The sequence below is a fragment of the Falco cherrug genome, chromosome 14 (assembly GCF_023634085.1).
Source record: "Falco cherrug isolate bFalChe1 chromosome 14, bFalChe1.pri, whole genome shotgun sequence".
Lineage (NCBI taxonomy): Eukaryota > Metazoa > Chordata > Aves > Falconiformes > Falconidae > Falco > Falco cherrug.
This window is the reverse complement of record NC_073710.1, coordinates 727,469-746,035: the sequence shown is the minus strand read 5'-3', so window position 1 is coordinate 746,035 and position 18,567 is coordinate 727,469. Positions and strand designations below refer to the sequence as shown.

At 42.4% G+C, this 18,567-nt stretch overlaps 1 protein-coding gene across 12 annotated transcripts in view; it reads left to right on the top strand.

Annotated features, from left to right (window-relative positions):
• CNOT1 (CCR4-NOT transcription complex subunit 1) overlaps positions 1-18,015 on the top strand; it is a 61,568-nt gene extending 43,553 nt beyond the window's left edge. For 5 of the 12 annotated variants that reach the window (XM_055727021.1, XM_055727018.1, XM_055727019.1 and 2 more), the window contains exons 32-49: positions 2,756-2,896; positions 2,995-3,099; positions 3,690-3,809; positions 4,369-4,563; positions 6,281-6,423; positions 7,027-7,135; positions 7,240-7,409; positions 8,502-8,754; positions 10,845-11,093; positions 11,724-11,887; positions 12,165-12,282; positions 12,750-12,851; positions 13,107-13,280; positions 14,600-14,749; positions 15,847-16,027; positions 16,398-16,530; positions 16,634-16,768; positions 16,913-18,015. In XM_055727021.1, coding sequence (XP_055582996.1) covers positions 2,756-2,896; positions 2,995-3,099; positions 3,690-3,809; positions 4,369-4,563; positions 6,281-6,423; positions 7,027-7,135; positions 7,240-7,409; positions 8,502-8,754; positions 10,845-11,093; positions 11,724-11,887; positions 12,165-12,282; positions 12,750-12,851; positions 13,107-13,280; positions 14,600-14,749; positions 15,847-16,027; positions 16,398-16,530; positions 16,634-16,768; positions 16,913-16,991 — 2,721 coding nt within the window. In that variant the 3' untranslated portion in view covers positions 16,992-18,015. The remainder of the gene's footprint in view (positions 1-2,755; positions 2,897-2,994; positions 3,100-3,689; positions 3,810-4,368; positions 4,564-6,280; positions 6,424-7,026; positions 7,136-7,239; positions 7,410-8,501; positions 8,755-10,844; positions 11,094-11,723; positions 11,888-12,164; positions 12,283-12,749; positions 12,852-13,106; positions 13,281-14,599; positions 14,750-15,846; positions 16,028-16,397; positions 16,531-16,633; positions 16,769-16,912) is intronic. The other 7 variants (XM_055727026.1, XM_055727024.1, XM_055727025.1 and 4 more) reach the window with 3 other exon arrangements.
• The last annotated feature ends 552 nt before the right edge of the window (positions 18,016-18,567 follow it).

Below are 18,567 nucleotides of genomic sequence, written 5' to 3'. Positions count from 1 at the left end.
GCTCCACACTGTTGACTTGTTGATTAATTACATAGCTTAACTAGCATGAAGGTTAGTTTAGTGGACAAAAGTCTCATGAGTCTTGCAGAATTACAGTGAAAAAACTGTGCTGAGATTACAGCTTTATGTCAAATACTTAAGCTTGTAAGGTGGATCGTACTATGTTGCACACAAACTTGTTGACTACCTTTTTTATTTTGCCCTGACATTATCTCCAGTTTGATCACATCATGAAAGCCTTTGAGTGCTTATCTTTCTGTGGGTTTTGAGGTAGGAAAGCTAGAGTGGGGAGGAATGAATTGATTCTGGGTCTTTGTGGTGATGTCTTGGATTGGTTCAGCATGCATGCTTCAGGCAGATTTTATTTTACTTGTTAGCAGTTACATAGTTGAGACTACTGTTCAGTTTCTGAATTCATTGAGTTTTCTAGAGGCTGTTTTCAGGTCTCTGGTGGGTTGACCTTGGCTGGACACCAGGTGCCTACCAAACTGCTCTATCACAACCATCCTCAGCAGAACAGGGGAGAGAAAATAAGATGGGAAAAAAAATCCAACTTGTGGGTCAAGAAAAAGACAATTTCATTAAAAGGTAGCAAAAGTCACACACACAACCCAAAAAAACTACTTCCCATCGGCAGGTGATATTCGACCACTTACTGAAGCCCTGCTTCTCAGGATGTGTAGCAGTTGCTCCAGAAGACAAATGTCATAAATAACAAATGCCTCCCCTTCCTCCTCCTTTCTCCTAGCTTTTATATCAGAGCAGATGTCGTATGGTATGGAATATGCCATTGGACACTTTGGGCCAGCCATCCTGGTTATGTCCCTGTCCTGTCAGTCTGTGTGTCATCATCCCCAAGATTTTGCCCGCCCACAGCCCTACTGGTGCTGGTGGGGAGGCTGGAGACACAGCCTTGATGCTGTGCCAGCGCTGCTCAGCAGCAGCCACAGCACTGTTGTGTTACCACCACCTTTCTAGCTACTGATACAAGCACAGCAGCACGAGGGCTGCTACAGGGCTCAGCCAGGTGAAATACAGTCTCTTAGCGAACAAAGTTTCAGCTAAAGTGGTAGCTTTCCCTTCTTGATTAAGTAGAACAATTCACAAACTGCTGGGCAGAACAGCGGCTGCTACCCAGACTACTTCCTGTGCTTACCGTCAATGTTGGCAACTGACACAAGGCTGTCCTTTCAGGAATTAAAAAAAAAAATTAAGGAGTGCCTACCTGTTGCCTGTCGTCATTTCCCATCGGTGGCAAGCAATAGTGCAAAGGCCCTTTTGCATTGGGGTTTCTCTTGCATGGTAGCTGGCTCAAGGGCAGGATTTAATGGTCCAAAGGGAGCACAAAATGTGAGCAAGAACTGCATCTGCATGTATGGGATGGGTAGGACCATGGTGTAACCCCCAGGCCTCAGCTGCTGTTGACCCTTCGTATACAGAACTTAAAGTAACTTGATTGCAGAGATGAAGAGCAGGAAAAGCATACAAATACATCTTGTTCTGTCAGTCTTAAACACAAGGATGGGAGTGAACAGTTGTAGTGCTGCTTTGTGAATGTGTGAGCTGAGCCAGTGACCACTCTTGGCTGTGCTAATTATGATTCAGAGTTTGGATGTCAAGCTAATAACTGTAAGAGAAAGCATCGTTATCCTCTGTTTAATAAAAGGGGCACAGGTGCCCCTTTGGTATACAGTCTTGCTGTGGTTCATCAGATAATTACTACGGTTCATGTAGGGAGGTAGTGGGAGAAATGCAGGTTACCTTTTGGGTGGTACGAGAAGGTAGAGATGTGACACCTGAGTTGTGGAGGCAGGGTGAACACAGACTGGTGTTCCAGCTGTGCCTATCGACCAAGGTATGATGTACCACTGAAGAACGTGCCTAAGCAACAGTTATTCCAGTTTTGTGGAAGACTTAGTGCTGTGTATTGCGGTGTTTGCAAAATGTCGTAAATGCTCTGAAAATCTAACACAATAGTAGTTTTTCTTGTATTCCTGAAGATGTACAGCATTGATACAGGATCAGTTGTAATTGAAGGAAGTTTTCTTGAGGGGTAGTTGTAGAAACAATGAGTTGCAGAATGCTGTACGAGACATCTAAAAACTTGACGTCTGGCTTACTGTATGAAGTGGGGTAACTATTTTATTTGAGAGAAGTAGTGTAGTACTCAGGAATTAATGAAAGAGGGGTAGATTGGAATGTTTGCCTTCATATGTGTATTCCATTTCCAGTGGGAGTTGCTGCTTTGCACCCTGGAAAGTAAGTCTGTCTGTTCAGGGTACTCATAAAGCAGAAAACTTGAACCAGAAAGGGAACCTGCTGAAAAAGGCCTAGGACTACTGTTTTGCATAATTATTGATGCACCTTTATATCTTCTGATTACAACCTAGGAAGTGGAGAAACTTTTGCACTGTGATGAGAGGCTTGCTTTTCCTGCATCAGCATCTGTTGTATGTGCATCGGTCTAAAGCAGGGCTTTATTTCTATGCCTGGAGATAGGTTGGTGGAGAAGATGGAGAATCTCCAGCTGTTTTGTTCGTTGTTGAGAGTCTTCACTGTCATCTTGCCTACATGTTTTATTCAAAGCTATGCAAAATTAAATTTATTGTTGTATGTTCCATGCAAAGAGAGCACATTACTAAGAGCATTCTTTTTTTTATTGCTGATGTTCTGTAGAGGCAGTGGTGCTGATTTTAAGGCCGGTGATATACTGGGAAAACGTACAGCCTTCACTGTTTGTTCTGGTTTTCAATAGGCAGCCTCCCCACAACAGAGGGACATGATGGAACAGGCAGCTGCCCAGTTAGCACAGGATAACTGTGAGCTAGCATGCTGCTTTATCCAGAAGACTGCTGTGGAAAAGGCAGGCCCCGAGATGGATAAGAGGCTGGCAACTGTAAGTATGGGACTGCTGTGTTTTAAATGTATTATAAGTGCTCATATACATCCAGACTCAGTCTAAAATTCAGTGTGGTTTTTGGGTGTTTTCCCCAGGAATTTGAGCTCAGAAAACATGCTAGACAAGAAGGTCGTCGGTACTGTGATCCTGTTGTGTTAACTTACCAGGCTGAGCGGATGCCGGAACAGATCAGGTTAAAGGTGAGGATATTAACTGAGCTTCGTTCTGATGCTGCTCTTCTCCACCTTCTGCTAAGTGGATGGCGCAGCTTCAGCTGAGCAATCCCCTATATTGTTAGTTTTGTCTAACAGTGCAACTGCTGTTAGCTTGATTAGTCATGAAATGCATGAATATGGTTTTCCAAAATGGGTGTTGATACAGTTTTCTGCAATTGCTTGAGGACATTAGAAGTCCTCTCCCTTGTTCTGTGCTGTTCCTTTCACTGAAAGGCGACTGGTCTGTTTTGTTGTCTTGTCTCCTTTATATTTTCTTTTCTTAAAGGATATACCATGTGCTCTCAGAGTACTTCTCTTGTGCATCAGACATGCATGAAGCCATTATTCAGTTATTCCTGTTTCTGGGAATGTGCGTTGCAGTTGTAGAGCAAAAGCCACCTATTAGGAAGTGTGGCAGGAGGGAGAACCTCAGTGCACATCAGCTGATTCAAACTTCTTGATGTCTAGGCCTCTGTTTCAAAGAATGTGACTGAGCAAGTTACCTGTTACATAAACTGCCCTCATTTCTGACTGCCACAGTGCTTAACGAACTTAATGTTCTTTTCCTTGCAAAGGTTGGAGGTGTGGACCCAAAACAGCTGGCTGTTTATGAAGAGTTTGCACGCAATGTCCCTGGCTTCTTGCCTACCAATGACTTAACTCAGCCTACAGGATTCTTGGCTCAGCCTATGAAGGTAGAGATTTCTGAATTAATCTGCTTGAGAGTACTATAGCACTTTTGGTGAATGTGGCGGAACTCTCATCCTTTGCTAGAAAACTAGTAAGAATCAAACATTTGTATTGCTTGGGAATAGTGATTGAAAGTTGTGTTCATTTCAATGTCAAACTAATGGCAACACCGCTTATATCGAGTCCTTGGGGATTTGTAACCCAAACTGGGATGAGATCTGCAAGTTATAATTCCTATGTGTAGCTCTAGCAGCACCGAAACATTTTATTCAAATCTCAGATTACTTCTGCAGGAAGATTGTGGATGGCAAGCATGGATTTTGAGACAATGAACAGGTTTTTGTATGCATACTTGGTCTTAAGGACTGCAGGAATTGCTTGCTGGTTATTTCCATAGCTTAATCGGCTCATATTTGTGTATTTAAAATGCCAGCTTAAATAACCACAGTACTGTAGAAGTTTAAATTCCAGATGCTATGATTTCTGAAGCAGAAGAGCCAATCAGTATTGGAGTTTCACAAATGTAATCCTTGCAAAAATCGTTCATTCCCACTTTCTCTTAAGCAGCAAGCTTGGGCTACAGATGATGTAGCACAAATCTATGACAAATGTATGACAGAACTGGAGCAGCACCTGCAGTCCATTCCACACACCCTGGCCATGAATCCTCAAGCTCAAGCGTTGCGCAGCCTCTTGGAGGCAGTGGTGGTGGCTCGTAACTCCCGTGATGCTATTGCTGCACTTGGACTACTGCAGAAGGTGAGTGTTAACAACTCTTCTCCTGTAACAACTTGCCTAGAGTTTATTTCTCATCTGGTTCGTGGATTGTCTTGCTGGTGACTGTGTATCTTCATGCATCCTGTGGAACTTGCTCGGTGAACAATACTGTACAACTGCTATCTTTGGAAATTCGGTAAATAAAATTAGAGGGCTGTGTTGTTCACTTGGTTTATCGTACTCCTGGTGGCCACGCTGCTGTGGAAGAAAGCAGGTAGAGAATCCTAGGGCTTAGGGGAGTTTTGTTCAGATGTGGCAAGTAGAGAGCTGTTGCACTCCAGAATGGTCTTTGATTTCAGGATGACTTGTAGGCTAAGACAATGTTTGAACTGCCCTTGTAGGTAGATAGTTTTGAGCGTAGTCCTGGATTTAGTGGCACACCTGGGGATTATATTTTGCAGTAACTGATAAATTAGTATGCATGGTGGGTTGACCCTGGCCAATAGCCAAGCATCCATCCAGCTCCTTGCTCATTTTGCTTTCCTGCAGGACAGGGAGAAAAGAAGAGGGAAAGCAAGATGACTTGTTCATTCAGATTCTGATAGTTTGCTATGGAAAGCAAAAGCTCTGTGCACAAATAAATTAAAAAAATAAACCAAAATCACTGCTTCCCATCAGCATGCAGGTGTCTAGCCAGTGCTTAGAAAGCAGGGCTTCAGCATTTGCTTGGGAAGGCAAACATTACTATGAATGCCCCTTTCATCCTCCTTTCCCTGAGCTTTTATTGCTGAGCATGATGTCATATGATACGGAATATTCCTTTATTGTTTGGGTCAGCTGTCCTGGCTGTGCTGCTTCCCAACCTCTTGCTGATTCCCCAGCCTACCCACTGGTGGGGGAGGCAGAGCAGGAAAGAAAGTCTTAATGCTGTGCAAGTGCTGTTCAGCAACTAGTGAAATGCTGGTGTGTTGTCAAACACTGTTTCAGCGCACATCCAAAGCTCAGCACCATATGGGCTGCTACGAAGAAAATTAACTCCATCCCAGCCAGAACTATAGACTATACCAGGTGGGGAGTGTTACAGCAGGCTCTGTGAGCTTAGCTGGTGTCAGTGCCTGTGTAGTAGTGCAGAGTGTAGTGACAGATGCGGAGAAAAATCCATTTGAGTATAGTGGAAGGATCCAAGAACAGTGGCAAAACAAAAGTAGCTGAAAGCTAGAAGGAAAGTCTTTGTTCTTGACAGATAGTGCTGTTAAAGGATCCAGGCCTGATGAGGACTTGACTAGGTAAATTGGACTGCCACTGCAAGACTCCTTCCCTTTTGCTATAGACCAGTACAGATGCATCTGAGTGCTGCAGCTCTTTTTCTAAAGAACCTGATAGCTGACCTCTGGCAGGTCTGTAAATTTTCTTTCATGTAGTTTTTCATGACTCGTATGCAGAATTGCTTGTGAGGAGGCACTGACTTACGGAAGCATGAACGAATGCAGTCTTTCATACAGTTTGGTGTGTGTATATAAAGCCAGTGGGGTGTAGAGAGACCATAGGCTTGATTGTGGTAGGACAGCTGTGTACAGTGAATGTGTAGGTGCCATAGTAGCTGGTAAAATCCCACACAGACTTACCAAAGAGCATGATAACTGATTTGGTTTTTGCATGTCTGCTGAGTCTTCTGGTGTTAACTCTTGCTGATGTAATTTGCAGAAGATTTGGAAGAGGACTTGTTTTTTCCTCTGCTAACAGGTTGCATCTGTTCTAGGCTGTAGAGGGCTTACTGGATGCCACCAGTGGGGCAGATGCTGACCTTCTGCTTCGCTATCGTGAGTGTCATCTGCTTGTGCTGAAGGCTCTGCAGGATGGCCGTGCATATGGATCTCCATGGTGTAATAAACAGATTACTAGGTCAGTTATGAGACAACAGGAATATTGAAGTAGCTTTCATCACCTTTGGGGAGTTACTGTGTTACTCTGAATCACTTGCCAGTTAATATTTTGCATTGCTTCAGTTTGGACAGACAAAATAACTAGCTCTTGTCAAAAGCAACTAGATCTTCTGATAATGCTGCTTCATCCTAGAACATGATGGGTATCTTTAGTGGAATTAGGCATTAGAGATGATCTGGGAGTCTCTTCCTCACTTTATAGAGAATGTCTCTATAGGCTGTCACAAATGATATGACATGGCATATGCCTGCAGCAGAAGCACTAGTGCTTCATCTAGGCAGACGTGCCACTTTGTCCTTAGAAGAAAGGCTTCTTATACTTCATCAACTGAATCTTCATCAACATCAATCTTGAAGGGCTGTTGGACCAGTTGTGCAGGGCAACAAATGCTTGAGGCTGATGACTGTTCTGAACAAAAACATTACCTTAGAGAATGCTCTACAAGAAGCATCTGTTGGAGCTAAGTGATGAATCACAGTGAATGGCAGTTTCTTAAGTGTTAAAGTTGCTTCACTTCAATTGTGTTTAAGTACACTTTTTAAAAGAAGTTCAATCCTTCAGGTGCCTGATTGAATGCAGAGATGAATATAAGTACAACGTGGAAGCTGTGGAGCTGCTAATCCGCAATCACCTTGTTAACATGCAGCAGTATGACCTTCACTTGGCTCAGGTAAAGAGAACAGAGATCCTGCTCTTTGGAGAAAAGTTACGGTCAATCCACTGTAAGACTCGTGGTTGAACTTTCATTTTTAATTGCCTTTTTCATGTTGACAGTCGATGGAGAATGGTTTGAACTACATGGCTGTGGCATTTGCCATGCAGTTGGTAAAGATCCTGTTGGTGGATGAGAGAAGTGTTGCTCACGTAACAGAGGCAGATCTGTTTCACACCATTGAGACACTCATGAGGATTAATGCTCATTCCAGAGGAAACGCCCCGGAAGGGTGAGATTGAAATACTGTGCAATATATTACTTCTCTCGTGCTCACTTATGATTAGAACTTTATATAGGCAATGTCTCACATCATTCAATCATACAGTGTTAAACTTTAGGGCTGCAATCCTGTGTAAGTTTAAACTGTCACTCTGATGTAATGATGCTGATTTTATGCCAAAATACAGGCAGTTGCAGTATAATGGCAAACTGAATGCTTTAGCAGGAAAATCTTTGCACTGTGCTCCAAAAATACCATGGTACCATGTGAGAAGCTTGCTTGAGTTCCTACTTTATCTGAAATTTAGGCAGTATTCTTACCTGTTTAAATTGTAACTATCTAGGTGTTAAAATCTTAATCAAAAGCAATTCATCAAATTAGACAATCCTTCCTGGTTTTTTAGACAATTTTGTTTAGAAGCAATCATCCACCGATCTCACATGGTTTGTGTATCCATGAGCAGATAATTGGGTAGCAAATGTGACAGCATCTGGCAATACCTATGGGACTTGCAGGCCTCTTAGTAATAGGGTGGAAGCAGCTGCTGCTGGATTTGAGAAAGACGTGGATTGGAGCTTGGAGAACTCCTGGATTACTGTGGGAGCAACCAGCAGCTGGCTGGTGGTGGTGGCAGCGGCTGCCACTACCAACACAACTGCTAGTGGGAGGTCCCAAAACTGAATTCCTTTTGTCTGCAGTTGGTGTGGGTAGACTGTCGTTGCTGTATGACTTGAATTTCACTGCAGCAAAATCTAGTGCCCCAAGTCAGGCTGTTCAGCACTGGCGTCTCACTGTCTGGGAGCATTTTAGGGCTTCCGAAGTCTGCAAAGTGAAGCTGTTTCCAGTACTTGTGATACTTTGTTGCAGCACATTTACTGCATGAATTGGAGTGGAACTTCAAAGTTGGTGTGATTTCAGTGTTCCTTCTTTCATCATAAATGCATCTGCTTTCATGACTAACTTCTGCTTTTCTGGTGAGGACTGGAAGATAGGAAGATTTAGCATAAGAAATAATTTGCTTGCTTTCAGCTGTGTTGACTGAGCTTCCAGCACGGGGAGGAGAAATTCTAACCCAGCTCTTGCTCTGGTTTCTTGCATTAGATTACCTCAGCTGATGGAAGTGGTCCGGTCAAACTATGAAGCAATGATTGATCGTGCTCATGGAGGTCCCAATTTCATGATGCATTCAGGAATTTCTCAAGCCTCTGAGTATGATGATCCTCCAGGTCTGAGGGAGAAGGCAGAATACCTCCTGAGGGAGTGGGTGAACCTCTACCATTCCGCTGCAGCGGGCCGTGACAGTACCAAAGCATTCTCTGCGTTTGTTGGACAGGTAGAGCTTTTGGAAAGAAAGGTGCTTTTTATTCAACATAAGTAGGGTGTGATGCCCTCCATTTTTAAAGCAGTGTTATAACCCATGTTAGGCATCCTTTTGAAACTTACAGGTGTATAGCAGTTGACTAACAAAATTTTGTCTGGTTTTGATGGTAAAGTTCTGTAGAAACCCTTATCCTTCACCAAATCATGTTCTTCAGCTACTGTAGGAACAAGCTGTCAGTTCAGATCATGAGTTTTGGGATAGGTTTGGTGGGAAGAGAACTTCAGCTGAGTGCACTGTTGGGAATAGTTCTGACATGCTCTATGTAATGAAGCTTGACTAGTGGTGCTCCTTACGGGTAACAGTAAAAGCTCTTGACAGCCTACAGGAGGAAATGTCTTAGAGATGTGGGTGAATTGTTTTGGACCATGTGAGCAATGGAATCCTTTTTCTAACTGGAACCATTAGAATGAAGAAAAACTGGCAACTTTATTAGCTAAAGTGGTGTCTAGATTTAAACAGCTTCCAGTGCTTCAGGGCACCTTAACAGGGGTTACAAACAGCACATGTCTGCCTTCAAGTATGATTGAGAAGAGAGATGCCCTTAGTAGCCCAGCATGTGTGGCAACAAACTCTTGAATCTGCAGTCATCTTCCTCAAACTGTGTTTCTGGCAGCTTCTTGACTGTGGCTGCAAGGAAGCTGCTGATTTAGTCTATTTGTATTGTGTTCTCTTAAAATACCTGTGTTAATACCACAGAGATGCTACAGATTTTGCAGCTACTAAGGAAAAGAAGTTCAAGCTACAAAGTATGCATAAAGATCTTGACTGATGCAGTGATTTTTCATGCAACTTTAGTGTCCTTGTGTACTGGCTTGTAGCCATCTTTGTTTTGGTTAGGTTTCTACTGTACAGCATCTTTTTGAATGATGTTAACAGGTCTTGTGTTAAACCCACTTTTTTTAAAAAAGTAACTTACCGCTTCACGTGCCCTTACTTTTTTTTTTGATACCTTAAAGTATTCTTAGAAAGTGTACTTTGGTGTAGTACACTCATACTCAATGCACTTTTGACATTGATTCACGTTTACCACACTTGTTTGCTTACCTTTTTGTTCACATTTGATCAATTTGAAATAGCAATTGAAATATATCAAAGTGCAGTGGTTTGTGTTGGTTTTTTCTGTACAGGTTTTAGCCATGGGTTTTAAAGGAGTATTTTGTAACAACTGTATTAAAAAGGTTTTATTACTGAACTTAAGTGATTGTAATTTTGGTTGCTTGAATTAAGCATTGCTTTCTTTCCACTGGTCTTTAGGACAAGGAGCATAGAACTTTGAAGGCAGTTAAATGTATTACTTTAAAAAAAAACCAAACATTTGTCCAGAACTGCTGGAAGTTACCAAAGAGTTAGCGATCATGGTGTTTATATAGTTTAATGTCTGTGCAGGAGTTTAGAAGTTACATGCTTTTTCAAAACCCAGAGGTTTCCTGCACTGTAATTGGTTTCATTTTGATGGCTTTCATACTGTGGATAATAAATGAAAGTAGGTCTCTTTTTGTATGTATATTATGAAAAATACTACCCCAATGCAAAACAAAAAAGCCCACAGAGTCTTTCTGTGCATGCGATGTTCCTGTAAGGAGAATTTACCATTCAGATGCAGTTGGCTTCTACAGAATGTTGCTGCAAAGTAGTGATGGTTCTGAGCTAGTAGCACAAGGTCTGCCCTTCCCAGAGCTTGTACCCGCTGTGTGGGCTCCAAAAGGCCCGACAAACTGAACTGCTTCTGCCTCTTGCTGTCCTTCATGCAAGGTGGAGTGGTGGTGGCAGAACTAATACCAAAACAGCCTCCTCAGCTATGCTGATGCTTGAAAAGAAGTAGGATCAAAAGACTGTTTGGGAGTAAATGTACTAAAATTGTGTTGTCATCCTCAAGCTACTTTGAAAATATTAATCTTGTGGAAAAGTAGCACAGAGATCTTGCTACTCATCTCTTGAAAGTGTGCTAAAAATTGTGCCAGGCAAGGTGGGCGCTTTATAGAGTATGCGTTGTTTGAAATAAGTTGTAAAATAAACTTTCTGTGGTTACAGTTCTGAGGTTTTTTTTTTCCTTTCCTGGGTAGATGCACCAGCAAGGAATCCTGAAGACAGATGACCTCATCACCCGCTTTTTCCGCCTTTGCACCGAAATGTGTGTTGAAATCAGCTATCGTGCTCAGGCTGAGCAACAGCATAATCCTGCTGCCAACCCCACTATGATTAGAGCCAAGTGCTACCACAATCTGGATGCCTTTGTGCGACTTATTGCACTGCTAGTGAAGCACTCTGGGGAGGCCACCAACACAGTTACAAAGATCAACCTCCTGAATAAGGTTGGGAGCCCTTTTTGTACTTGTTGCATTTCAAGTGAATAAGCGGGTGTGCCTTTGCTGAGAGCTGTGCAATGTAGACTTCAATACAGGCTGCTGCTGAAGAACCAGATGAGGCTTTTAATGGGTTGGTTTACTGAAATGATAAACTGTTGAGTGGAGCATCAGGATGCCAAGTGGCTTTCCTGTTCACAAGGATTTAATATCAAACACTCCTGAAATTCACCTTTGTGTTTTGAAATGAAAAAGTCAACTGCTGTTGTTTTGAGGCATTAGAAAGTGTGGTTTAACACTGGTGATTCCTGGGTGTCTGCCTTGATTTTGTGAGGGCCTTGCCTGTACTCTTTAAGCTACTTGGTTTATGGCTGTATGGTCTTAATTACTTAAAACCTTCTAATGCTGCCTAGTCAGTCATTCTGACTGTGATCTGTGGGACGGGGGGAGAAAATTACACTGGCTGGGAGTTGCTGATATAGATTATAATATTAATTTATGGAATGCTTCCCGTAACTAGAATTTTTGGTTCTTGTTAGAATCTACTGATTTTCTTTTACTGATGGTAAAAGTATTACCTGTAGGCTGACTTGCAAAGCAGTTCTTGCTGTCACTGCTGAAGTGCCTTGATCTCTTTAGGTTCTTGGTATTGTGGTGGGAGTTCTTCTGCAAGACCATGATGTTCGGCAGAGTGAGTTTCAGCAGCTTCCTTACCATCGCATTTTCATCATGTTGCTGTTGGAATTAAATGCTCCTGAGCATGTGCTGGAGACCATCAACTTCCAAACACTCACCGCTTTCTGGTATGTATTTGAGATTGGCCACAATGCTCATCCTTTCCCAGTAGGATCAAGGGTTTTCACCTAAAGGCTGTCAGACTGTTCCTTTGTGGTGGCTTAATCACATTTGGAATAACTGGTTCTCCTATAGACTGTCCACTTCCTTTTGTTAAGGAAGATGACTGGTAAAACCAAGATGCTAAAATGCCTTGCTTTTGGGGGCCGTGTATGTTTTCCCTCAATGTTACGAAAAGCAATCTTATTGCTGTGCACTTCTAACCTGCTCTAACTTTTCTTTCAGTAACACATTTCACATCCTGAGGCCTACAAAAGCTCCAGGTTTTGTTTATGCCTGGCTGGAACTGATCTCCCATCGGATATTTATTGCAAGAATGCTGGCACATACACCACAGCAGAAGGTGTGGCTGCAGTTTATCTCTTCTGAGTTAAAAAGCTCACACGGATGCTTATCTGGTGTGGTGCTGTTTCACATCTCTAGAAGTGCACTAGTAGCATGGCTGTTCTGTTTTTGTTTTCCGTATTCACAGTAACCTAACTGCATGGAGCAGAGTCTTTGTGTCAATAAACTATGGGTTATAAGGTGAATTGAATTTAATAAACATGCCTTTGTCGAAGTGTGGAAGAGCTGTAGTCTAGACTAAATACTGTCAACCTGGTATAGCATGTTGAGTGTTCTGGAAACACCTATAGGATGCGATATGCAGCTAAAGCCTGTGATGTGAGCTGTGCTGCACTTGCTGCTAGAGCTAGCAGTAGGACATAACTTTGATCCAGGTTTATATGAAGACTAATCTAATTATAGTTTTGAAGCCAAGATAACTGCTCTTCATTGCATGTTTTCCACCTGCTGTTTATTTCTTGACAGGGTTGGCCTATGTATGCCCAGTTATTGATTGATCTTTTCAAGTACTTGGCTCCTTTCCTTAGAAATGTGGAACTCACCAAACCTATGCAAATTCTTTACAAGGTAAAAATAAGTCAGCCAATATATGGTACTTCCAACCAAAGTTGTCTGCAAGTAGTGGTGTTCTGGTAGCAAAGTGGGATTTACTGGTTTTATATCTTAAGTTAAATGCAAATCTGGTGTGGGACAGAAACGGGCTACCTTCCCAGATTAACATTAACAGGAAGAAACTAATCCTGTGACATAGAAGGTGGCTTTGCAAGCTTCTGGGCAGTTTCTAGTTAACACATTCATTTTATATTATATTTTATTTCACAGGGCACTCTGCGAGTGTTGCTGGTCTTGTTGCATGATTTCCCAGAATTTCTTTGTGACTACCACTATGGGTTCTGTGATGTGATCCCACCTAACTGTATTCAGCTAAGGAATCTGATCCTGAGTGCCTTCCCACGGAACATGAGGCTTCCAGACCCTTTCACCCCCAATCTAAAGGTAGAACTTATGAGTTTGATAATGGGAAACTTTAATGCTCCAAATACTCCTTATCCAGTTTTTTGGCAGAGACTGCAATTTTGGGAGCAGTTTAACTGATACTTGGATTAATGCAACCATTCAAAACTTAACAGGTAACTCAAAACTTAAGTGACACAGCAGCTAGCAGAAGCATTAGCTTTTTTTTTTAAAGCAGGTAGATTTCAGTTGTGTTCATAATGCTGTTTGATGTATTCCATACAGAGCAGGATACAGTCCTTGTCCCGTATGGGTTTTGTGGCAGTTGGAAGCACAGAGCTTGCTTCTGGTCTGTATGGCTTTGTTGGCACCCATACTTGCTTGGCTTGCTTACAGAGTCTGTGCGGGTTCAACCTGGAAGGACAGGCTGTCAGGGCTAGTGTTACATGAGAACTGCTTTGAGAACCCAGCTCTTGCACAGGGAAAACCAGAGGGCTTTTCTTTTTCCAAAGGGATACTGACTTGATGGTGTCCCTAGATCTGACTGGCATGCGGTGCTGGAGCAAGGGCATCTTTATCATTTTAGTCTCATTTGTTACTGAAAAACACTCTTAAGCTGTCTTTGTGGCTTTGCTCTTTGAAAGTTCAGCCAATGGTTCTTGTCTCAGTTTTATTCAGCGCGTGCCGAATTGTACAGTTCCTGCTCCGCAGGATGCGTGATGATTGTGTTCGGTTAACTAATCGTTGAAGAGCTGGTATCAAAGTATTGTAAACAGTTTTTGAGGAGAAACACAGACACCATCTTATCTTGCAAATAAGGAGATAAACCACCATTCTGAAGCAAGCATTTGGCATAACATGATGAGACTTTAAGAAGTGTTAACATTATCTAATTAAATCTTTGGGCATATGCCAGCCTCCTAATTGAGGAACGATTAGAAGCAAAACTTTCTCACACTGCTAAAGCATTGTCTTACTACTCTTTCTTGCCTGAGCTCTGCAGGGTGATGGCAGTGAAGCTGCAATACTCATTCAGTGCATGGATGTTCATCCTTTAAAACTACAAAACTGTCTTGAGTGTAGATAGGAGATGTCAAAGGTGATGACTGAATTCCCCTATGGCCTTTGCCCTTGAACTCTTTTATCCTCTAGTCTCAGTTCTGTGAGATAGTTATTAAGTTTGCACATTAGAGACCAAGTTTCTTCTGATTTCTGCAAAAGTCTAGTGTTTCCTTTTCATTGCTGGTAGGAAAAAGTGGTTGACAGCAGTAGTTGATGTAATATCACTTACAGATCTGCTCTTGCATTTTGTTCCTTCAGAGATTGCTTATGGCTTAGCTGACTGGGTTTTCTCTCCACAGGTGGACATGTTAAGTGAGATTAATATCGCTCCACGAATACTCACGAATTTCACTGGAGTGATGCCCCCACAGTTCAAGAAAGACTTGGATTCCTATCTCAAAACCCGTTCTCCAGTCACTTTTTTGTCTGACTTGCGCAGTAACCTACAAGTGAGTGGCTGGTTTCTGAGGATGCTGAATTTAAATGGTGTAGGAAAAAAGGTCTCACTAGCTATGTTGCCTTCCTTTGTTGAAGGAGTTTTGTTGGTGTGTAGCAGGGATGTGTTCCAGGCAGTCGAAGAGCCTGTGAAAATGCATACTTCTCTGAATAATTCTGCTGCTGCTCCTTGGCAGGATGACTAAGTGTGTTAAGTAGTTTCAACCAGGTGGAATTTAAGGAAAAAGGAATGTTTACTTTAGTGACCCTAAAATGATCTAATTTAAAAGCAGTTGGTGTTATCTTCATGAACTGCCAAATGCTTATAGTGAAAATGTAAGGTTATCTAAAACTTTGACTCTTCTGTTCACATTTCTGCAGTGCACAACCTTGGTAGTCATTAGTGAACAATGTCAGAAAAGTCAGAGCTGATTGCGTCAGGCTTGCCTCTTTTTTGTCCTCAACCATTGGGCGATGTAGAGTCTTGTGGCTTCCATCACATGACTTCAGCACTGTTTACCCCTGCATTGTCTGAGATTGAACGGGTTTTATTGAATTTGACTGCTGTTCTTTAGCATCTGATTAACTTTTTGACTCCAAATGGATTCATTGTTAGAGAAATCTATGCATCTGCATGCTAATGCTTTAGGGGTTAAAAAAAAAAAAGGCAAAAGACAAATTGTCTAAAGCTCAATTCAGAATTGTTGGCCAGCCACATTTCATACATCACATGGCTTGGCTTGCAGCAGACTTCAGGACTGAAGCTGGACTTTCTCAGAGAATTGCTCAGACTGAAGCATTCCCACAGGTGCTGTGCACTTCAGCCAGCCCCTGGCACTGCTGGTGAATTCAGATTGCCTTCACCTGATGTTTGTTTCTTTGAGGTAGGGAGTACAAAAATTGTCTGTTGGGTCTGTCAGTGCTTTGCTGATGCATATATATTTACAGCTGCTGTATTACAGAAGGGTAAATGTGAAATTGAGTTTGCAGATGTCTGACTGGTGTCTTCTGTGTAATCAAGAAGATATTTGGATGCTGTTGTTGTACATGCTGTACCTTTGATTGCTGAAGGAGTATAGAATGCTAATGTTTTTCCTATCCTTGCTATTAGGTATCAAACGAACCTGGCAACCGCTACAACATCCAGCTGATTAATGCACTGGTGCTCTACGTAGGTACTCAAGCTATTGCGCACATTCACAACAAAGGCAGCACACCCTCTATGAGCACTATTACACATTCAGCTCACATGGACATCTTCCAGAATTTGGCAGTAGACCTGGACACTGAAGGTGAGCTGGAAACATTTCTGGTCTGTGCAGATGGTCTGTTTGAGCTCTGAGAAATACAGAGGATCATTTCACGTAGCTGCTAGTGAACTCACAGGAATAAGTAATGCTACGTTAGAATATTAAACTCCAAATACAAGAGCATTATGAAATCTTATGTTCTAGCTATTCAGGGGAATAAGAAATTAATGAAGAGGAATTTAATTCTTACTGCTCCATCAGTTTAGATAAGGCTTTTTCATATTTTCAGTTGGCTTTGTTTCTTGTACCTTCACAAGCCAGGCTTGCAAACCTTTATCTTAAACACTGTTCCTTCTTTATCCCTTTTTGTGTGTAAGGGAAACCATACGTACCCACTGTTCCTTTTCTGCAGGCCGGTACCTTTTCCTGAATGCAATTGCCAATCAGCTGCGATACCCCAACAGTCACACCCACTACTTCAGTTGCACCATGCTGTACCTGTTTGCAGAGGCCAACACTGAGGCTATCCAGGAGCAGATCACTAGGTGAGAGGGAAGGCATTTAACTTGCCAGCGTTCAGCTTTTTGCTTTCCTTCCTTGTGTATTTCAGGTCTTTGAGCTGTAACTGTCATTACTTTTGGATTTCAGGGTTCTCTTGGAACGACTGATTGTAAATAGGCCTCATCCCTGGGGTCTCCTTATTACTTTCATTGAGCTGATAAAAAATCCAGCATTTAAATTCTGGAACCATGAGTTTGTTCACTGCGCTCCAGAAATAGAGAAGTGAGTATAACTTCACCACAAAAATCACTAAAGCAGTGTATCTGAAGCAGGGCCGGAGTTGCACCCTGAGTTTTTGGTGCTTCATAGTGGAAGTGCCATTTGCTGCCCTAAATGCACCTAACGCTGCTTTGCTTCTGTGTTCAGGTTGTTCCAGTCAGTTGCACAGTGCTGCATGGGGCAGAAGCAGGCCCAGCAAGTAATGGAAGGGACTGGTGCCAGTTAGATGAGCTGCATCTTGCATTGTAAGTGTGCCAGCCAGGAGGTCCTTATCCCATCGGCTGACAGAAGACTCTGTAAGGCTCCTCCTGACCTTCCCAGCCCCCTTGATTGGGTAGACGCAACAGACCCTGGGTGAAAGTCTTATGTGGGCACGTTCCAAAGTTCGAAACAAATTTTTGACTTTTGGCCAAAATTCAGAAGATGCTGTGAATATCATTTTGAACTAGTGTAAATACAAGGAACAGAAACGTTTGTCTGGACTTTTGGGTTTGTGCAAACTGTGTAAAAGGCAGGTGGGTAACTGGTGCCTGTCCAGCTTGTAATAAAGGGGCAGCTGCTGATGCCAAGCACTTGTCTGGGGCAGACCTCCTTGTCCTGACATTCCCAGACTCCCAAAGAATATTGAAAAGCCAGTTATAATATTATATGTAACTTATTTTTCTTTATGTGGATGGGGGACCTTTAAATCACTTAAGTTGTTTTACAAAAAAAAAAAAAGATGGATGTGTTCGGAATATGGGAATACTATGGAGTATGGGAGGGGTGAGGGAGGGGTTAAGGTGCAGTGTTGCTTTTCCCCTACCCTCATCGGGTGCTGACAGACAGCAAGTGGAGTGGCAGTCAGAATGCCTCCTTTCTGTTGGAGAAGACACACCTCAGGCCCTTTGGGAGAGGGCCAGCTGTTTTTAGTAAAGAAACCAGAGACCAGGCCTATAGCTTTTTTTTTTTTTGACACTTGCAAATTTTGGAAGGTGGGGGGTAAAATCTAGACCTTTTCCCACCCACCCCCCACCCTGTGACCACACAGTATAAGTTTGTAAAAAAAAAAAAATAAAAAAACCAAAAGAAAAAAAAACAAAAGAAAAAACCCAAAGGACCAATACAGCCCATTTTGTAAGGATTTTGAATGTTTTGTAAAGTATTGGTCCATGTGTTGTATTTTGTAGCCTTTCTAGTTCTTGGGCTTTAGTTCTCCCACTTCTTGTATGTATGCATACTGTAGTTACACATTAAAGTCATGACATGCAGCACGTGCCACTGTGCTTATTCTCTCCAGTTCCATCCTGCCTGGCCAGTTCATGTCTTTTAAAGTGTTCCACTCATCCCAAACCAGGAGTTTTCCAGCATGTTTTGGGCACTGCCTATTGCAAGCAACGGGGTTTGTTTTCTAGCTTGAGGTTAGAGGGGAGAATTACTATGACTAGGTAGGGTTTTGCTTTGATGTGCAGAAGGACGACTCTGTGGAGACTGAAATACCACAGTTGCAAGTTCATGAGCAGAGTTTGTCTGACAAACTTGTGCTAGAAAGGAAATTGCTTGCAGTGGAGGGATACAGAGCAGACAGCAGATCAGCTTAATTCTTAACAATTTGTACCCTGCTGTGATAATGCCTTGCACAGATCCTTGCTGAAGGGTGTTGGTATCTGCGAAGTTGGTCTGTGGCTTCAGTGTGGCCAATACTGCAAAATCCTTTAGCCTCTGCCTTGCAACCTAGCAAAATACTAGGAAATAAAGCTTCACTGCTTGCTTTTTAGAAGCAGTACTAGTTTGTTGAAGCTAGTTGACTGCTGTTCTATGGA